Consider the following 20,000-nt stretch of genomic DNA (forward strand, 5'->3'; position numbering starts at 1 on the left):
AAAATGTCTGTCTGTGTGTGTGTCCTTTATGCAAATCACACTTTCTATGGTCATTCAAAACCGTCCAAGGGTGGTCGTGCACATCTTTACATTTCCCCAGTCATTAAAAAATCAATAGAAGTGACTTTTTTGTGAATTTTCTATCCAAAACCCAATCAAAATGCCCGAAACTTGATATGCCAATTGAATGCCAGCTAGCTGTATGCGATTGGCCAGAGATTTGGACAGTACTCGCGTGTATGTGCGCACGCAGCTGTATATGCATGTACTAGCACTATGACCCGGCAATGCCGGGGTCATAGTGCTAGTCTATAATAATTGATAGTAAAAAGCCCACTGCTGCTAATCACAAGCAAGTATGATTTAGTAGCATGTACTGTCTTTTTAGGTACCTTTATAGTCATGAGCAGACATCAACAGTCTCTCTGTTTTTCCATCCTTTGCCCTGTGGGACTTTGAGAGTGTCTCAGCTGGAAGGATAGAGCTCTAGGCTGCTTCTTATTTCAGTGGAGTACACTGGAGCAATGAGAAATGAAGTGCCTTACTCAAGAAATACCTGATAGAGGGATTGAACCCATGACTGCAAGATCTTTAGCTCAATACTCAAATCACTAGGCCATGTTTGTATATTAAAATGATTGTTAGTTTTATCTTTTGTGTTCAAATCTCATCGACGCCAACTTTGCTTTGTACAATTAATCGAATTATAAATGAACATGACCCAATTCATAGAAAAGTCAAACAATAAACGAGGGTGATTTTCAATGTAAAAAAGATATTTGATATTGAAAGCATCAATTTGACATAGAAAAAAGAAACTGGGTTATTCAGATAATTCTCAAAATTGGTGTTTATAGTATCTAAAATCACTTTCCTGGTTGAGATATGAAATGATCAGGGAAAGATACTGTGGGATGTGAGGATTGTAAAATGAGATGGTGTTTGAAAGTGGAATGGGTTAGGAGAGCGCATTCATTGGAAAGCATTGTTTAAGAATGAAAACAGTCTCATTAACTTTTATCAATTTGACTTTTCTACAAATTGTGGTTACGTTTGTTTATAAATCTGATTAATTATATAAGCCGATCAAAATTTCAAAGAAAATCTTGTAAAAATTTTTCAGGGAAATGTTTACAGTTTAAACATTTCAGTAAAATGTTTCGTCTTCTTGGGTAATGTTTTATCATAAAAAATTCCAGTGATATGATTATCAGTGAACTTTAGTTTAAACGGTTATCAAAATACAAAACTAAAAGCATAAAAGATAAACACGCTCATTTCTAAGAATTCTAACACTGGAATTGATTTTTTTGAGTTCTTTTCACCACCACCACCACTGCTGCCGCCGCCACCACCACCACCATTATCATTGTTTAATGTCTTTTTTCCATGCTGGCATGGGTTGGATGGCTTGACAGAAACTGTTAAGATCAGGGACCATACCTGGTTCCAAAGTCTGTTTTGGCTTGGTTTCTATGGCTGGACACCCTTCCAAACACCAACCACTACACAGAGTGTACTTGGTGCTTTTATGTAGCACTAATCACCAGTGCTTTTTAAGTGGTACCAGCACCAGTGCTTTTTTAAATTTTTTAATTTGTTCTGGAAGAATTTGATCTGGAAGAAGAGTCTATGTCCTTAGTCTTTGTAGGCCCTCAGAAACCTGTCTCACTGGTTTCTGAGGGAAAACGGTACTAGGGAAGGAATTCCAAATTGCTAGTATACTGTGGAAGAATGACTGGAAGAAGCTAGAGCCGTGAACCTAATATTGATATAATTGGTGTGAAGAGAGAAAAATCAAGTGAGTTGGAAATGCGTGAGAAGAGATTAAAGTCTACCTGTTTGTTTGTATTATAGGAAAGGATCGTGTGACATTCACACTTTTTCCCAGAGGTATCAGCAGTGAGCTGGCAGTATCATTATCATGCCAGGCGAAATGCTTAGCAGTATTTCGTCTGTCGCTACGTTCTGAGTTCAAATTCCACCGAGGTCGACTTTGCTTTTCATCCTTTCTGGGTCGATTAAATAAGTATCAACTATGCACTGGGGTCGATGTAATCAATTTAATCCGTTTGTCTGTCCTTGTTTGTCCTCTCTGTGTTAGCCCCTTGTGGGTAGTAAAGAAATAGGTATTTCGTCTGCCGTTACGTTCTGAGTTCAAATTCCGCCGAGGTCGATTTTGCCTTTCATCCTTTCAGGGTCGATTAAATAAGTACCAACTACGCACTGGGGTTGATGTAATCAACTTAATCCGTTTGTCTGTCCTTGTTTGTCCTCTCTGTGTTTAGCCCCTTGTGGGTAGTAAAGAAATAGGTATCAGCGGTTCACATTCAATTAAGAGCTAGGTATGCTTTTGTTACAGAACATCCATGGACTTAAGTTGATACTAAATCTGTGTTTCATAGAGACATATTTTATAAAACACCAGGTTTTGTTACTCTGTACAGTCTAGATCCATGGGCTAGTGTTTAGTGCCAGTTTATACAATGTTAAGGGAATGCAAGATAAATCTCCTCCTGGTTAAGATGTCAGTTGATCACAGGAAATTTTTTCTTTGTGAGGAATTAAACTTGATATTGCACACTCAAGGAATAAAATTCAATTTTACAGTTCATTTACTGCCTGCATGATTGAATTACACCATCCATAGTGTTTAGCATCTTGGTACTGATTATGATGTTGTGCTTTATCAGAATATGAACCACCAGTCTCAAGACTGGTTGTCTAGTACCTTATCCACTCTGCTATCTGTCCTCTGTTAGAACTTGTATGTTATTCAAATTTGTAAGTAATTCCTGAGCTATGAGAATGGATTTGGTTGATTAGTAAAATCTTGAGATTTTTAAGTAAGATGGTCTTTTATTAGAATGCATAAATTATGGAACTTTGGTTAGAAATGAACTACAATTTCCTTGCAAGACATTCCAGAAATCCACTGAAACTTTTACATTTATTTCAAAACTTTTCAGTTAAAAACAAGAAATATTTCTGGTCTGGTTTAGTCTGTATGTTTCTTTAATTAAAACAAGATGTTGGAATTTGTGGAGATCAGAGGATATCCAACACAGCTAAATTAAAATTCACAGTTTTTTTCCCCTTTTCTAAAAATGCTCTATCTGTACATTCAAGATATTACAATTCTCATGATACATATATTGTTATTTTACTCCAGTTCAGTCTTCAAGTATTCAAAGATATATATATATATATCTACAACTACATTCTATAGTCCTTCCTTTTTATAAGATGATAGGGATATTTGGGAGCCATTTCTAGCAATTCGAGTAGTGGCCATTTTGAGGCTCCCTACAGATGTATGTGACTCATATTGTTGTGTGGTTGTTGCTTTTGTTTAGCCCAAAGCCAGCTCTGAACAAACAGATCACCTACAATCAAAGTCATTCTTGTCATAACCATCCTACCTATTTCCTAAGACAATACAGCATGATTTAAGATAGATTCTGCTGCTATTTCTAGTAGGTCAATCGACTACATACAGGCTCCTTCATTGTCTCATGATACATGTACTATTTTGTGAACTGTTCTTTCTCAATTATATATGACTTTATCCCTCCTGCAAGGAACCAAAGCTAAAAACTTTAGTATGAGAGCACAATGTCCTTTCTTACACAATATTTGGCATTTTCCAGTTGAAATTATGTAATTTATTCAAGTGTAAATATCTTGTCATTGCCTGGCAGTTGTCCCTCCTCTATCTGTTGTGTACAGGGTAGACTATAAAATGATAAACTCACTTTATTATGTTTAGTTTATAATGATTTTAAATAAGGACATATAGCTGTTTACTGTAAATGGCAGTGTTTACCGTGTAATAATAATATTTTAGTTATTGTAATAAACAAGCAAATATTCAACATTTAAATGACAGTATAGCATGCATTTGCACAACGAATGCGTGCTATCTCTTGAACCTGTTCGGAGAGAGTATATTTCTGACAGAGTCTTAAGTGTTTATGAATAGTGTAGGAACTGTGAGATAGATAACTCAGCCCTACTCTCTCTCTCTCTCTTTCTCTCTTTCTCTATATGTGTGTGTGTGTAAACAAACAAATTAATGTTGTGGTAAGTAGCTTGCTTACCCACCACATGGATCTCTATCCTTCTATTATTCTTTTGAGTTCTCATCAACTTGCACAAAGCTCCCCTCTCTCAGTACTCTCCTCTTCCAGTGGAAGGGGTTTTTGTCTTGCAAGTTCTTGGTGACCCTGCCAGTGCTGGTGTCATAGAAAAGCACCCAGTACACTCTGTAGAGTGGTTGCTGTTAGGGAGGGTATCTAGCTGTAGAAACCATGCCAAAACAGACAATAGAGCTCGGCTTCATCCTCTGGTTTGCCAGCTCTTGTCAAACCGTCCAACACATGCCAGCATAGAAAATAGATGTTAAATGATGATGATGATGATGATGTTATATGTGTGTGTGTGTGTGTAAACACATTATATATATTTACACACACACACACATACACACATGCATGTATATGCATATAATGTTGAATATAATGTTCTTGCTAAATCAATAAGTAAGGTTTTTAGACAAACTGAAATGTAATGCTAAGTAAACTCCTGCCCCAACACCACCACCTCTCTTACCACTACTCCCTCACTACCATCTTACCACCACCACCACCACCACTGCAACCACCACCACCACTGCAGCCACCACCACCACCACTGCAGCCACCACCACTACCATGCCAAATTAGTTATGTACTTTATATAAAAACATTAGTTTGTTTATGAAACCGTTTCTACATGTTGAACTGTAATTGCGATTGTGTTTGAAAATATTCCTTATTACTCACAGAGTTATTAAGTCAACGTACTTTCTAAATCCTCCATCTGGGTTTTACTGTTACTATGAATTTTTCTTTGTAATCTACCTACAAACTTTGACCTCACATTGTTTCATTGTTTCCAAGTCTGTTTTCTTAAACAACATTTTATTCATTTCCCAGAATTAAACATGATTTCTGCCAATCTTTCTTAGACTTTATTCTTATATTTGTGTTAATCGCTGTTGCTATTTCTCAAGAATTTCATATTTTATTTTATTTTATTTTCATTTTATTTTAGATTTTTATGAGTATCAGGAAAATTTTCACTGTTGACTACGTCACCAGTATTTCTGGTAATTACACCCTCTCGTAATTACGTATTTGAGAATATGAATGTATATAAATGTATATGTGTGTGTGTGTTATATAAACAGACATACATATATATTTATTACTGGCGAAGGTCGGTTTCTTGTCTTAAAACTAGAAACCTTTATGGTACCTTTATGGTGTATCTTCAGACCCTAAGACCTGTTGGCCTATGGCCCCTCGTCTCATTCGATCCCCTGACCCCAATGTTTGTTTTGTCTGTCCTCGTATGGTCCCCTCTTTTTCTCAACCTCATGGTTAATAAAGAAATTGACTGTCAACATGTAATTTTTTTTAATTTGGATTAAAATGATATAACATTGGCACTGGTTTGGTATTACATGTCAAAAGTGAAAGAATAACATCTATATTGTAATGTGATATAATATTGTTTCATTTTTATTCTTTCACTTTTAATTCTGTGATAACACTAAGATCATATGAATAATCTATATCCTAATGTAAACAATATTATGCATCAGCAACTTTCCGACTTTATGGCCATGACAGCGGAATGGTGTGTCAGTGTATGCCATCAAAGAAAAGACATTTTCTCTCCAGAAATAAGTATGGAGCTAGGAGGATTGTAGAACACCAAAGGTGAGAGTCTCAAGACAGAAGGGAGATGAGACTTTCTCAAGATCAGCAAAGGCATACTGGAGCAAGTCAAATGGAGTTTCAATAGAGAAGGGAGATGGCTTTCCTTTCTTCAGCAAACGCATGCTGCAATATGTCAAATGGAGTCTGAGGGGAGAAGGGAGATGAGACTTTTCCAAAATCAGCAAAAGGCCTGCTGCAGCACATCAGATGTAGTCTCAAGAGAGAAGGGAGATAAGAGCCCATTATTTACTCCCAAAACGTTTTGCTGTCAATGCTGCACTTTCCTGTATCACCTGTTTCAACATAACTGTAATATATATATAAACTATGCCATTCTAATCCCGAGCAATGCAGGGTATCTCTGCTAGTATATATATATATATATATATATATACTACCAATTATATACGTTTTTATTATTTTTTTGCAATTTACTTAATCATCGGTATTTTATTGTTATTTTAATTTTAATATTTCTATTATATGTAATTTTCTAGATGGTGCAATTTAATTGTTCATTTTGAATTAATAAAAGGTGTTTTTTTTTCTAATTTTCATATATATATATTATATCGTGTGAAATTTGATTTAGTTTTTCTAAATTGAATTTTTTTCCTGTAAGTTAGGATTAATATTCCCTCAAATAATAATTATATATATATATATATAATATATATATATATATATATATATATATGCAAAAATATCATTAGCATTGCCTCTCTACTGCTTCTCAGATAGCCAATCAACATCTTTGATGTTTATTTAAAATTCATTTGTTTCCTTCAATGTTTTTCAATTTTCTCCTTTGAATGTTTTTCTTTTTGTTTCAAAATGAAATTTTTTTTTGTGTTATTTTTACATACATTTTTTTCATTTGCAATTTATGCCATTCCTTTCAGATCCACCAGAGCTGGGTGCCGTTTGGTTTGAAAATATGGATTACTTCCAGTTAGCCATCTATGTAAAACCAAAGAAAATTGATTTCAACGATTATTGGAAAGTGACATGGACATTCCGGTAATTTAGATTTAATTTCTTTAGGTTTATCTGATGAAAAGGGGGGAAGATCTAAAGCTTAAGGATTATTTTTGGTTTTGGTGTTATTATTATTAGATGAGGGGTTAAAGTGGCGAGGTGGCAGAGTCATTAGCATGCTGGGTGAAATGCTTAGCAATATTTTGTCTGTCTTCATGTTCTGAGTTCAAATTCTGCCAAGCTTGACTTTGCTTGTCATCCTTTATGTCTTTGATTAGTTTATGTTAAATTATATTAATTTATGTCTTTAATTATGTTAATTTATGTCTTTGATTAGTTTATGTTAAATTATATTAATTTACGTCTTTAATTATGTTAAATTATGTTAATTTATGTCTTTGATTAGTTTATGTTAAATTATATTAATTTATGTTAAACCATATTATGTGTTTTTGATTAGTTTTTGTGTTAACTCTTTAGCATTCACTTTATTCTTCCAAAGTTAATTCTTATTTATTCACATTGTTTTGAATTGATCATGCATTATTTTGTAGCTATGAGATCTTGACGAGGTAACTGTTAATTATTAGAATATTGTAGGGTTGGTGTGAGAGGCCAAATCTGGCCAGTTTGAAGATAGAACCATTAGAATATTTTGGCTGGATGTGGCCAGTTTAAATACTAAGCGGTTAAATTATATTAATTTATGTCTTTGATTAGTTTATGTTAAATTATGTTAATTTATAACATCTATGTCTCATACTAAATGTATAGTCACTGTTCATAGGCCAGTTAGTGCTGTATTTGTACTGGGAAATTTTATGGAGATGTTGTGTTAAAAATGAAATAAATAGAGGAAGAAAATGAAAAATTGCCCAATTGCAACTGGTGAGAATGCCAGATACATTTCGGTTTTTTGGACCTTTTCAATGACATGTAATTGCAACCAGCAACATTCTTGAATTTGAATACATGCATTAAATATGATACTTAGATGGCTGTTTTATACCGGATATTAATTTATATTGATATGTACTTGTGAAACAACATTGCATAAGCAGCAAGCACTGTGTATTAACACCACACTGGTCCTTATTATGCTTAGTGCAATAAATATCACACTGTGATGTTGTCACACTTCAGTCATTCATTCATTTGTTTGTGTTGCTTTTTTTCTATGTTTGCATGGGTCGGATGGGGATATCCTTAAGACAGGATTTTATGACAGGATGTTCTTCCTGTCGCCAACCTTCCCTATTTGAGGTATTTCTTTGTTCCACAAGTCTTCAAAAGTTCAGAGTGACTCTTCGCTCTTTTACTCTTTTATTTGTTTCAGTCATTTGACTGTGGCCATGCTGGTGCACCGCCTATAGTCGAACAAATCGACCCCAGGACTTATTCTTTGTAAGCCTAGTACTTATTCTATTGGTCTCTTTTGCCAAACCACTAAGTTACGGGGACGTAAACACACCAGCATTGGTTGTCAAGCAATGTTGGGGAGGGTGCAAACACAGACACACAAACACACACATACACACGCACACACACACACATACACACGCACACACACACACATACACACGCACACACACACACACACACATGATGGGCTTCTTTCAGTTTCCATCTACCAAATCCACTCACAAGGCTTTGGTCGGCCTGAGGCTATAGTAGAAGACATTTTCCCAGGGTGCCGCACAATGGGACTGAACCTGGAGCCATGTGGTTGGTAAACAAGCTACTTACCACACAGCCACTCCTACATCTATAATGGTCATAATGTCAACAAGAAGTGTTAACATCCCACGGCTTACTCAAATCTTGCAATCCAATTCTTCAACACACCTTGTGCCTTCTGGGGCTATCTGGGCACCTCATTGCAACTACCTATCTTTTGCAGCTCCTACGGTTCAATTTCTCTTTTTCTCCCCCTTTCCCTACTAGTTTTGAGTAGCTGTGCAGATCCTCTGCAAGGACCTGTACTGTCTACCCTCCTTCTCATTGTATCCACTTGCCTGAAGCCGACCCTACTCCCCACTTAGGTTTGTCGCTCAGTGAGCTGCATGGCAACCTGATTTGTATAGTAGTGCGCAGTCCATGCTATGAAGTGGTTGCTGTTAGGAAGGGCATCTACCTGTAGAAACCATGTCAGAACAGACACTGGAATATGATAGTTTGACACATCAAATCCTGTCAGACCATCCAACCCATGCCAGCATGGAATGTGGACGTTAAATGATGATGACCCTTGCTTTTATTTTGGTTACAGAGATCCTGAAAGAAGAAGAATCTTCGAAGACAGCTGTCCATGTTTGAAGCACAGCTGCCAATGCTCAAATCCTTTCTATTGTATTGTTAACGAGAATTGCTACCTCAGAAACAGCCAATATCAATTTTCTGTTGTTGGTATTAACTTCTACGGACAGTATAACAAAACATATTTTGTCAAATCAGATTTAACATCAGGTAAGTTAATGCGATTATAATTTATTATTTTACTAACCTCCATTTTAGAGATGAAAAATATTTTTCATATTTACACCTGTACTGTGTTTATTTTTGGTGTGATCTCCATTTGCCATCAGATATTTTATTCCCCATGCACATAGTACCACACTGGATTTGAACTAGGAACTAAGAGTCTAACCATTAGGTTTCTGATGCATAGGTTTGTGGCTTAGGGATAAGAGCAATATTGCCACCCTTATTTTAGACACAAAGGTTCCTAGTTCAAATCTAGTTCAATACTCTTTATATGTCCAGAATTATGGATGTAAGTTTTAAAATTTTTCTTCTCTAAAAATGAGTTTAAATCTTATTAACAACTCATTTCATATTTAGATATTTAATTAGATTTGTTAAACAAAAAAAAAAGTCTTTTTTGTCCATTCTCTTTTATATTTTAACTCTACAACAGCTTTGGGAACTCTACCGAGCCTCTGTGTAGTCACATAATCTATGTCTTATGGGCAACCATCAAATCTGCAGCAGAAGCAGTCCAACCTGCTACTATTACAGATTCTGTGACTAATAGGGTTTTTGAAGATAATAGTTGAAATGGCACTCATGTGGCTAAATAATTCATTATGTCAATAAATATTTTAATATTATAATGGTTTTCTGTTAAATATATACTCAATGTATACTTAATCATCATCATCATCATCGTTTAGCGTCTGTTAATATGTATCATTACCCTTCATTTTCTGAAAAAAAAAAATGTCAAGATGGGCTATTTTCATTCAAAAGCTATTAGCATGGTTCACCCCAAAACTGAAGAATCTGAAATAAAAAAAAAGAATGATCGTTACACAGAATAATTAAAACATAACAAAGGTGTTGCCATAGTGTGCAAACCAGCTGGGAAAAGTTTTATCAAAATCGATTCACAGAAAACCAAAAAATCCTAAATTTCACTCCTAAGCTTTTAGCGTGGTTCTGGGTGTATATAACAAACCCATCTTCCTGTTCTTGGGTGACTACAACAAACAGACATTATTCTCCTTTAAGATGCTTCGGGTTATTGACATTGTATAAGATATGAATATTCTATGAATAAAATATGAACATTGTATAAATGGAATATTCGTGTTTGTATTTTCTAGTAAAACTTCAATCCTTAATCAAAAAAGAAGTCACAGCCACTGATTCATCTTTAACATTTTCTTGGACGTGGTTCCTTCAGAATCTATTATCACCCTATATTATTCCAATATGTAACCTTTCATATAAATCAGAATGGAATAATCAAGTAACAGAATTAGTAAGTATAGTTTTTTTTTCTTTTTCTTTTTTTTTTAAATTACTGACTCTGGAAGAGAGGTTTTGCCTATGGTTTCCTCAAAGGATATGAAATTCTTTCACACAGCCAGTTTGATGCTGCTTATTTGGTATTCCTGATTTGATGCTGACTTATTTGGCATCAGATGTTTTAATATTTGTCTCATTCTCCCCTACTCTTTCTCTTCCTGTTGTAATCCTTACGATGTTGGATTGCTATAACACCCACTTCGGTATACAGCATACTTTGGTAAAACCAGTAAAGACATGACTATCTCTGACTGCCTACTATGTACTCCCATACTGCATGTACTTCTTTTTACTTATAGTGACTAGGTTATTCCATCCGTCATGTGGGAGGAGTGTACTAATTCCCTGCAACTTCTCCCCTTCTAAGTTTTTCTTAGGAAGTGTCATTTTACTTAGCAATACTTGTAGCAGTACTTTTATATCGACTGCAATAACATACTAAGAAAATCATCCCTCTGAGGATTTATGTGGTTGCCTAACCAGCTAGAAATAGCAGCCAAATATTTCTTAACTCATGTCCTTACAGTCATCAATAATGCAGTCCTGCAAACATTATGCTTTACTAAGAGACAAGATGATGATAGCTCAATTTCCTTTGATCATAATTTAACTCAATTACGGTTGACCTGCGGTCAAAATCATAACAATAACACTGGAATGTTGGCTCAAATACCATATAAATGACAGTGCAATTTTTTTGAAATCCTTGTTTACATATTTTACAAACATCTTTGTATTATATCTTTCCTGTTTTTTTTTTACAGAATACTACACTTGATAAAATATCCTTGGCCAAGTTAATGCCAACTACCTTGTATACCATTACTCTTAAGTGTAAATTGTCTGAGAGTCCTTACTGGAGTGACCCAGTAACTGTCCAGAACCGAACATTGGCCATAAGTAAGTAACTTATATACTTTCATAATTTCACCCTAATTAGTGATATTGAATAATATTAATATCATTCAGCATTATTATGACAATATTTTGATGTGAGGCAGTATCTTTATAATGATCTTGAGTTCTATATTGTTTGTGTTATCAAGAAATATTTCTGTGATATTAAGTGATATTTGTACAATATACATTAATATTGTGATATCAAGACCATATTTTTAAAGAAAGCCATTTACGCAACTGCTGTGCTGTGGCAGAACTGGGTACATACATGTACATGTCTCTGTCGGTCTCTTTGTGTCTCTGTCAGTCTCTTTGTGTCTCTGTCAGTCTCTTTCTGTTTTCCTCTCTCTTTCTCTTTCTGTTCTCAGCATGCAACTCCTCTCTACTTTCACTATGGCCTGTAACCTTTCTTTCTAACTGATACTCCTATGGCTAACAAGTACTGTCTTCAGGCATTAAAACCATGAAAATCCTTAGATCAACAGATGACGAGGGGTATTTTTTTGCTTATTCAATATGTTCTCATCATTTATCAAACTTCTGTCTCTCACACTCTCTCTCACACACACACACACACACACACTCTCTCTCACAGAGAGAAAGAGAGAGAGAGAGAGAGAGAGAGAGAGAGAGAGAGAGAGAGAGAGAGAGAGAGAGAGAGAGAGAGAGAGAGAGAGAGAGAAATAGCTTCTAGCATTAATTGATATGCTCTAATACATAGATATGTACAAACATCATCCTCTCCACATGGAAAGGATTGAGTATTTGATGTAGAAAAGGATCATTATGAGCCTTTTCATTGACAAGTCCATATTGAAATGTCTCTTCGGATCCCCTTGTTTTATATTCAAATCTTTGCTTAGCAAACCTTGATTTCCGAACAATTATCATATCAGTTGCAACAATTCTGATACACCCACTGCTTTATATATATATTTTTTCTATTTATTATTTTACATTTTTTTTTTTTTTGCCTTTCAGCTCCTGATATGACACTCCCTACGTTAAATGGCAGCTACCTGGACTGGAAATGTTTAGATGGTGCACGCCGTTGCTTAACAGTTTTCTGGAAGGTCAACATTTTACTGATGCATGCGTATGCATATATGTATGTGTTTGCGTGTGTGTGTATGTGTATGTGCGATGTGTCTATATGTATCTTATATATATATCTTATCTTTTATTTATTTCTCGCCGGTGGCACGTAAAAAGCACCATCCGTCCGTGGCCGTTTGCCAGCTCCGTCTGGCACCTGTGCGGGTGGCACATAAAAAGCACCCACTACACTCACGGAGTGGTTGGCGTTAGGAAGGGCATCCAGCCGTAGAAACACTGCCGGATCAGGCTGGGCCTGATGCAGCCTTCTGGCTTCACAGACCCCAGTTGAACCATCCAACCCATGCTAGCATGGAAAGTGGACGCTAAATGATGATGATTAGACTGTGGCCATGGTAGGGCATTGCCTTGAAGATTATTGTTGAATGAATTGATGCGAGTGTTTTATTATTTTTTAATTGTATCTAAATGTAATCATATCTTACTAATTAGATGATGCTTATACGTGAAAGAAATACTCACAAAGTAGAGCTCCATTTATAATTAGTTAGTTAGTTAGTTAATTTTTTGCCTCAAAAAGCAAGGCCATGTAGGGGGACATGGAGTTATGTGCAGGGTGGTGTTCATGCAAAGTGTTCAGGCCATTTCAGGTCAAGAGAGACTTTGAACCGAGCAGTCGTCGGCATCTTCACTATCTCGTCCAGCAGCTTATTCCACGGATCCGCAACCCGGACGGAGAAAGCCCCACTCCTTCGATTGAGATGAAATCGTCGCAGATAGAGCTTTTCGGAGTGACCCCACAGCCGACACTCAGTAGCAGGAGTGAAGAACAGCTCTATTACATTAAACACCAGTATATTGTTAGTTCAATTCAAAATAGCATTATATGATGCTACATTTGACATAACCATTATTTGTCTAAGCCTGCTAATTGCATTTGTTATTCTGGTTTTCTATATCTTTATACTCTTATTTTGATCTCTGTCCGCTACAGTGACTGAGATTTTATATTTTAAAAACATTCTTCATGAGATAACATTCTTGTCATGTAAAATTATTCATCATAATCATCACCATCATTTAACGGCTGTTTTCTATACTGGCATGGGTTGGACGGTTTGGCTGGGGGCTGGCAATCCTGGAGGCCTCACCAGGCCCCAATCTAATCTGGCAATGTTTCTACAGCTGGATGCCCTTCCTAACACCCACCACTCCGAGAGTGTAGTGGGTGCTTTTTACGTGCCACCAGCACAGGAGCCAGTCAGGCGGCACTGGCATTGGCCACATTCGGATGGTGTTTTTTACGTGCTACATGCACAGGAGCCAGTCAGAGCCCCGGGGGGAGGGGGAATTGACCACATTCGGATGGTGCTTTTTACATTCCACCAGCATGGGGAGCCAGTCAGGCGGCACTGGCAACAACCCATGCAATGAATGGTGCTTATTACATACCACCAGCACAGGAGCCAGTCAGGCGGCACTAGCATTGGCTACAACTACAATTTCCATTTTTGATTATGATTTGATTTTGATTCTGATTTTGATTTTGATTTACTGGACTCAATAGATCACCTCAAGCATGGCATGTCGCCCGCCAATTCAAAGGTACTTTTTAAATGGGCTGGTTATGCAACACTGGTATAGGCTATGGCTGTGATCTCACTTTACTTGCCAGATCTTCTCAATCACAGCATATCTCCAGAGGTCTTAGTCTTTCATCATTGCCTCTGTTAGGCCCAAACTTTTGAAGGTCATGCTTCACCACCTCATCCTATGTCTTCCTGGATCTCCCTCTTCCATGAGTTCCTTCCACTGTTAGGGAGTGACACTTCTTCATGCACACACACACATATATATATATATATATATATAAATTTTGGAGAGGTGTATAATCAGTTAAATCAACCTCCTAATACTTGACTAGTATTTCATTATTTTATCAATTTTGGAAAGATGAAAGACAAAATAGGCCTCAGTAGGATTTGAACTCAGAATGTGTTGGGTTGGAATTAAATACCACAAGGCAGTCTGTCCAGTGTTAATGTTTCTGCCAGCATCCCACCACTATCATCTTAATTTGAAAACAACAATAAATCAGATCTCTTCAGTTTTCTGTTTTTTTCTTTTTGCAGCAAATTCCTGAATACTTCCCCATAGAACTGATTCAGTATATACAGGTCCAGGTAACTGGTACCAATTCCAACACATCTTATACCATGAAATTGGCACCAAGCGCCGTTTCAGCAGACTTGACTTCACTCAGTAAATATGACTATTATCATGTGAAAATCTCCGTAGTCTTCAGAAATGGTAAACAATCTGCAATGGCTTATCAGCATATTCCGGAACTAAAGATGTGTAAGTGTTTTAAATTTCAGACTTTCTTTGAGGTAATAACGTCAACACACACACACACACTGACGCACATATGCAATAGTATGTAGGTAAAGGAATTTTTGAACATGTATATGTGTGTATTTGTGTTAGCATGTGAAAGATGTGTGCATGTAGGTGTGTGTATATGTGTAAATATATATATATATATATATATATATATATATATATATATATACCACATATATACACATATATACACATATGTGTGTGTGTATATATATATATATATATATATATATATACACACATATATGTTCATATATATATATATGTTTATATATGTATATATGTTTGTATATATATATATATTTATATATGTATATATGTTTGTATATATATATATATTTATATATGTATGTATGTTTGTATATATATATATATATATATATATATATTATATATATATATGTATATATATATATCTATCTTATATATATATATATATGTATATATATATCTATCTATATATATAATATATGTATATATATATCTATCTATATATATATATTATGTATATATCTATCTATCTATAATATATATATATATATATATATATATATATATCTATCTATATATATATATATTATATATATATATCTATCTATATATATATATATATATATATATATATCTATATATATATATATATATGTATGTTTATATAGATGAATCTATGAATGTATATTTACATGTATATATTTGCATGTTTGTGTGTGCATGTGTATGTTTGTGTATGTGTGTGTGAATCTATTACAGAACACATAAGTATAGAAGATGTTTACATAACAATTATGAACTTCCCCGTTCATCTCCACCCAGAGCTCAAACACGTTACCTAAGAAAATATTCCAAGTTAAAAATATGATTTATGAAAATAGAACAAATAGAACCAAGTTTTATTTGCAATAAGATACTGCACAAAGAAATTATTACTCACATGTGTGTGTATACGTGTGTGTGTGTGTGTATGTGTGTGTGTGTGTGTGTGTGTGTGTGTGTGTGTATGTGTGTGTGTGTATGTGTGTGTGTGTGTGTGTGTGCATATAGATGCAAGCATGGCTGTGGTGTTAACTTCTGAAAAGTACATTGTTTTGCATTCAGAGTTGTTGCACAGCACTTTGGACAGGTGTCACTAGTGACAGCTTTGGGTCAACCAAAGCTTCTTATGAGTGTATTCGGTAGATTGAAACTGAAGGATCTTATCACCCCCCCCCCCCGCCCCCACCTCCACACACACACATATATCCCCCACGTAAATGCGGATGTTCTGCTAGAGCGAAATATACTGTGGTAGATATCGCGAGAGAAACTCTCACAATTGGCTTTTGATTGTCAATTCACATACAACTCAAGAGCCATTCCATTTTAAGAACCTTTTCAAATCTATGGAAATACAATGTCCAGGCACTCAACAGAGGAACTGCTGCTCAAGCACTTGACCAGATTTTACCATTATTATCATGTATTGTTCCCACTGTAGATGTTGCAAAGTACAATATTTTTTGCAATACGACTGAGATTTTCTCCTGTATCACAAACATTTTATAACAAGATATAACATCTATCAGAATACCTCTACAACTCTTTTTTTATATTATTCTCTTCATTTCCACTTAATAGTTCCCTTTTCAGTCATCTTGAATAAAAGCAGTGTTCTATATCTTATAAGGTTTGTGCTTAAATCCAAATAGTTGTGATGACAGAAAGGAAATCCGCTCTAAATTGTAAAACTGTAGAATCCAAAATAAAAAAAAAATACTATTGATGTGGTCCTACTTTCAATTATCTTGGATTTGGTCATGATGGAAACAATTACTAAGAATACAACACTATTTCCAGCTCTATTATTCCAGCTCATGACAAATTAGAATGGATCTTTTTCTTTTTTTTTTTTGTATTATGTAGGTTTGGGTCATAATAAGTAAAATGACCCAAGTAAATTACATACAACATGCCCCAAATTAATTGATCAATTAACTATTATCTGTTTTTCAATTAAAGCAAATGATAAACCAGATTTTATTACTGTGGAGACACACAATAATGAATATTGGATCAGATGGATGCCGGCGCGACCTGGAGTTTCTAAGAATATCATCTGGTGTGTTAGTGAGATACCATTGGACATGGTATCGTGTAAGGTGTGATATTCGTCCAATCAGTTTGTATATCCTTTTTATTATTTACTGTGGTTATTTAGGCCCAGATTAGTCTTGATCCAAAAGACCTATGATCAGCTGTGATCACCATGTCTTTTAGTCTGGCATAGTGTATCTAGAGCTACATCATCTGTTTCTTCCTGATATTTTAGCTCTTGGTCTGCCTTCTTATCTTTTGTTAAAGGGGGCTGTCTTTAGGCCCTTTAATCTTGCAAGGTTCAAGGTAACTTCTCTAGTGGTGGTGCCATGAAAGAGGCATACAGTACACTGTAAAATGCTCAGCATAACCCTTTCATTACTGTATTTATTTTGAGATGCTCTGTGTTTCTTTCAATTATTTTAAATATAACAAAGAATTTAGTAAAATGACTTAGTTATCATTCAGCTAGTGTTAGGAACATAAATTGTGACTAAGGTTTGGTGGAAGATTTTAATTCAAAACTTATGGAAACAAGACATTTGTACTACAGAGCCAGAGCCGGTTTTGGCCGGGTTAGTAACAAAAGGGATAAGGAAAGGCATCCAACCATAGAAACCATGCCAAAACAGGCCTTGGCGCATGACACAATGCACTGACTTGTCAGATCTTGTGGAACTATTCAAACCATGTCAGTACGGAGAACAGATATGAAATGATGATGAGGAGGATGAGGATGAGGATGATGATGAGGATGAGGATGATGATGAGGATGATGGTGATGATAATGATATGATTTATGTTCCCTTATATGTTTTTTTTCCTCTCTTTTTTTTTTCTAGAATATTTCATGGGTAACAACTAACGACAGCATGTTCCACATGTACCTCTATAATAAATTTCAAAATTCCTTATCGGTAGCCGTGTCCTACAATGGAATTAAAGGTAGCAGTGGTCTCACTCAGAGTGAATGTTTGGTGAACACAGGTAAAGGTACGTTCTCTCTCTTCTTTCTACAGCTCCACAATCTCTAGATCAGGGGGTTCTCAACTATTTTTCATCTATGGATTCCTTTGATTACTATTTTATTCTGGTGCATCCCCCACAGCCATTTGATGTTTAAAAACTAATTTTATAGAATTCCTTCCAAAATTCCTATTTTGTTTTCCACACATTGACTTGTGTAGGTTGAACTATGTAAAATGTTAAAGAAAGAAACCTTGTTGTTTCTTGTGATACAGATATATATATATATATATATATAATATATATATATATATATATATATATATATATTATATATGTATATATACAAAATAAGAAAATGGAGAAATACATCCAAATCAAATATCAACTACCAGATAATACCCAATCACATACTTTATTAAACCACCACATAAGAAACTTTAAGGTCAAACATAAAGTGTACATAAAGGAGTAATATGATACAATAAGTACAATATGTATAAGAGAATATAAATATAAATAAATATAAATATAAATATAAACTATATCTTACAGCTGTTTCGGCCATGCAGATAAGTATGTCTCATTTTACTTATATATATATATATATATATATATATATATATAATATATACATCTAAAGTAAAAATTTTTCAGAGGCCCTTAAGATGACTTGTGACCATTATACTGCAACACTTTTCATGTTGTCCATTTTCTTCTCGCTTTTTGTCAGTTGCCAAGCGTGGAGGTATGCCCAAGTTAGAAAGCCCACTAATATTTTCTGCTAACCTGGAAGGTGATGTTGGTCTTCATGTTGTTCTACCTGAGGTAAAATGTAACAATTTACTTGGTTTACCTGCATACTTCCAAGTTGATTACAGTCCTGGACGCTACTGTACTAAAGGTAAGCTACTACACCTTCTAGTTGTTGTTGTTGTTGTTGTTTAACCCCGGGATCATCTCTGATCCACCCTGTCTAGAACATGTTGTTGAATGTGATCTTCCATCATTTTTTAAGATGGTAGAGTGTGATTTGAGGCAAATCTAACTGGCTGCTATTTCTAGCAGGTCAAGTCTTCTTCGTTGGCTTGATCTTGTAGTCGTTACCAGAGTGGTGATGGTCGTGTATTTGTTTGTTGTTGTTGTGATGGTGGTTGTAATAGTGGTTGTGGTGGTGCTGGCAATTACATGATGTTGTCATTAGTGAAATGAGGATGTTGGGGTAGTAGTTGCTGTGATGGTGGTGGTTGTGGTAATGGTGGTGTTATAATTGTGGAGATGGTGTTAGGATGTGATAGTGGTAGCTGTGATAGTATGGTTATAGTGGAGGTATTGTGGTGGTGTTATGTTGTTGTTGTGGTGGTGGTATTGGTGGTATTTTGATCATATGCTTGTTGTGATCTGATTTAATATTGCTGTTGTGATGTGCTGATATAATGGTTTTTGTGGTTATGATTGTTGTGAAGATGATAGTCATGTGTGTTGGTGGTAGCAGTGTTGGTGTAGTAGTAGTAGTAATATTGGTTTGAAATTTTGGCACAAGGCCAGCAATTTCGGAGGAGGGGAAAGTTGATTACACTGACCCCAATGCTCAGCTGGTATTGGTATTTATTTTATCATCTCCGAAAGGATGAAAGGCAAAGTCAACCTTGGTGGAATTTGAACTCAGATCATAGAGATGGACGAAATGCCACTAAGCATTTTGCCCGACTGAGCTGTAGTAGTAATATTTTAGTGTGTTGTTGTTGTGATAATAGTTCTTGCAATACTACTCTTTACGATTGTTGTTGTACTTATCATAAAAGAAAGCCCTCACCATTACAAGACCTGGCTTTCTTAAGTCATAGTGATAGCAGGGTTAACCACCCCAACTACATAAGGTTTGATATAAAATTCAGGAGTGTCAAGTGTCACTAAGTTTGGTTGTTAATAGGTATGATTTAGTCTGATGTTTTAAATATAGATTCTTTGACAAAGTGATCTGACATTTTGGACTCAAATTTTTTGACAAACTGCTTTGATGTTTTGGACATAGATTCCGCAACAGTTAAG

The 20,000-nt window shown here is 35.3% G+C and overlaps 1 protein-coding gene across 4 annotated transcripts in view; it reads left to right on the plus strand.

The window, feature by feature from the left end:
* LOC115222134 overlaps nucleotides 1–20,000 on the plus strand; it is a 73,743-nt gene that overhangs the window by 43,717 nt on the left and 10,026 nt on the right. For 3 of the 4 annotated variants that reach the window (XM_029792267.2, XM_036511109.1, XM_036511108.1), the window contains 9 exons: nucleotides 6,668–6,785; nucleotides 9,013–9,209; nucleotides 10,349–10,506; nucleotides 11,318–11,453; nucleotides 12,435–12,526; nucleotides 14,642–14,867; nucleotides 16,908–17,047; nucleotides 17,825–17,975; nucleotides 18,682–18,852. In XM_029792267.2, coding sequence (XP_029648127.1) covers nucleotides 6,668–6,785; nucleotides 9,013–9,209; nucleotides 10,349–10,506; nucleotides 11,318–11,453; nucleotides 12,435–12,526; nucleotides 14,642–14,867; nucleotides 16,908–17,047; nucleotides 17,825–17,975; nucleotides 18,682–18,852 — 1,389 coding nt within the window. The remainder of the gene's footprint in view (nucleotides 1–6,667; nucleotides 6,786–9,012; nucleotides 9,210–10,348; nucleotides 10,507–11,317; nucleotides 11,454–12,434; nucleotides 12,527–14,641; nucleotides 14,868–16,907; nucleotides 17,048–17,824; nucleotides 17,976–18,681; nucleotides 18,853–20,000) is intronic. The other variant, XM_029792268.2, reaches the window with a different exon arrangement.

This window comes from Octopus sinensis, linkage group LG19 (genome assembly GCF_006345805.1).
Source record: "Octopus sinensis linkage group LG19, ASM634580v1, whole genome shotgun sequence".
NCBI lineage: Eukaryota > Metazoa > Mollusca > Cephalopoda > Octopoda > Octopodidae > Octopus > Octopus sinensis.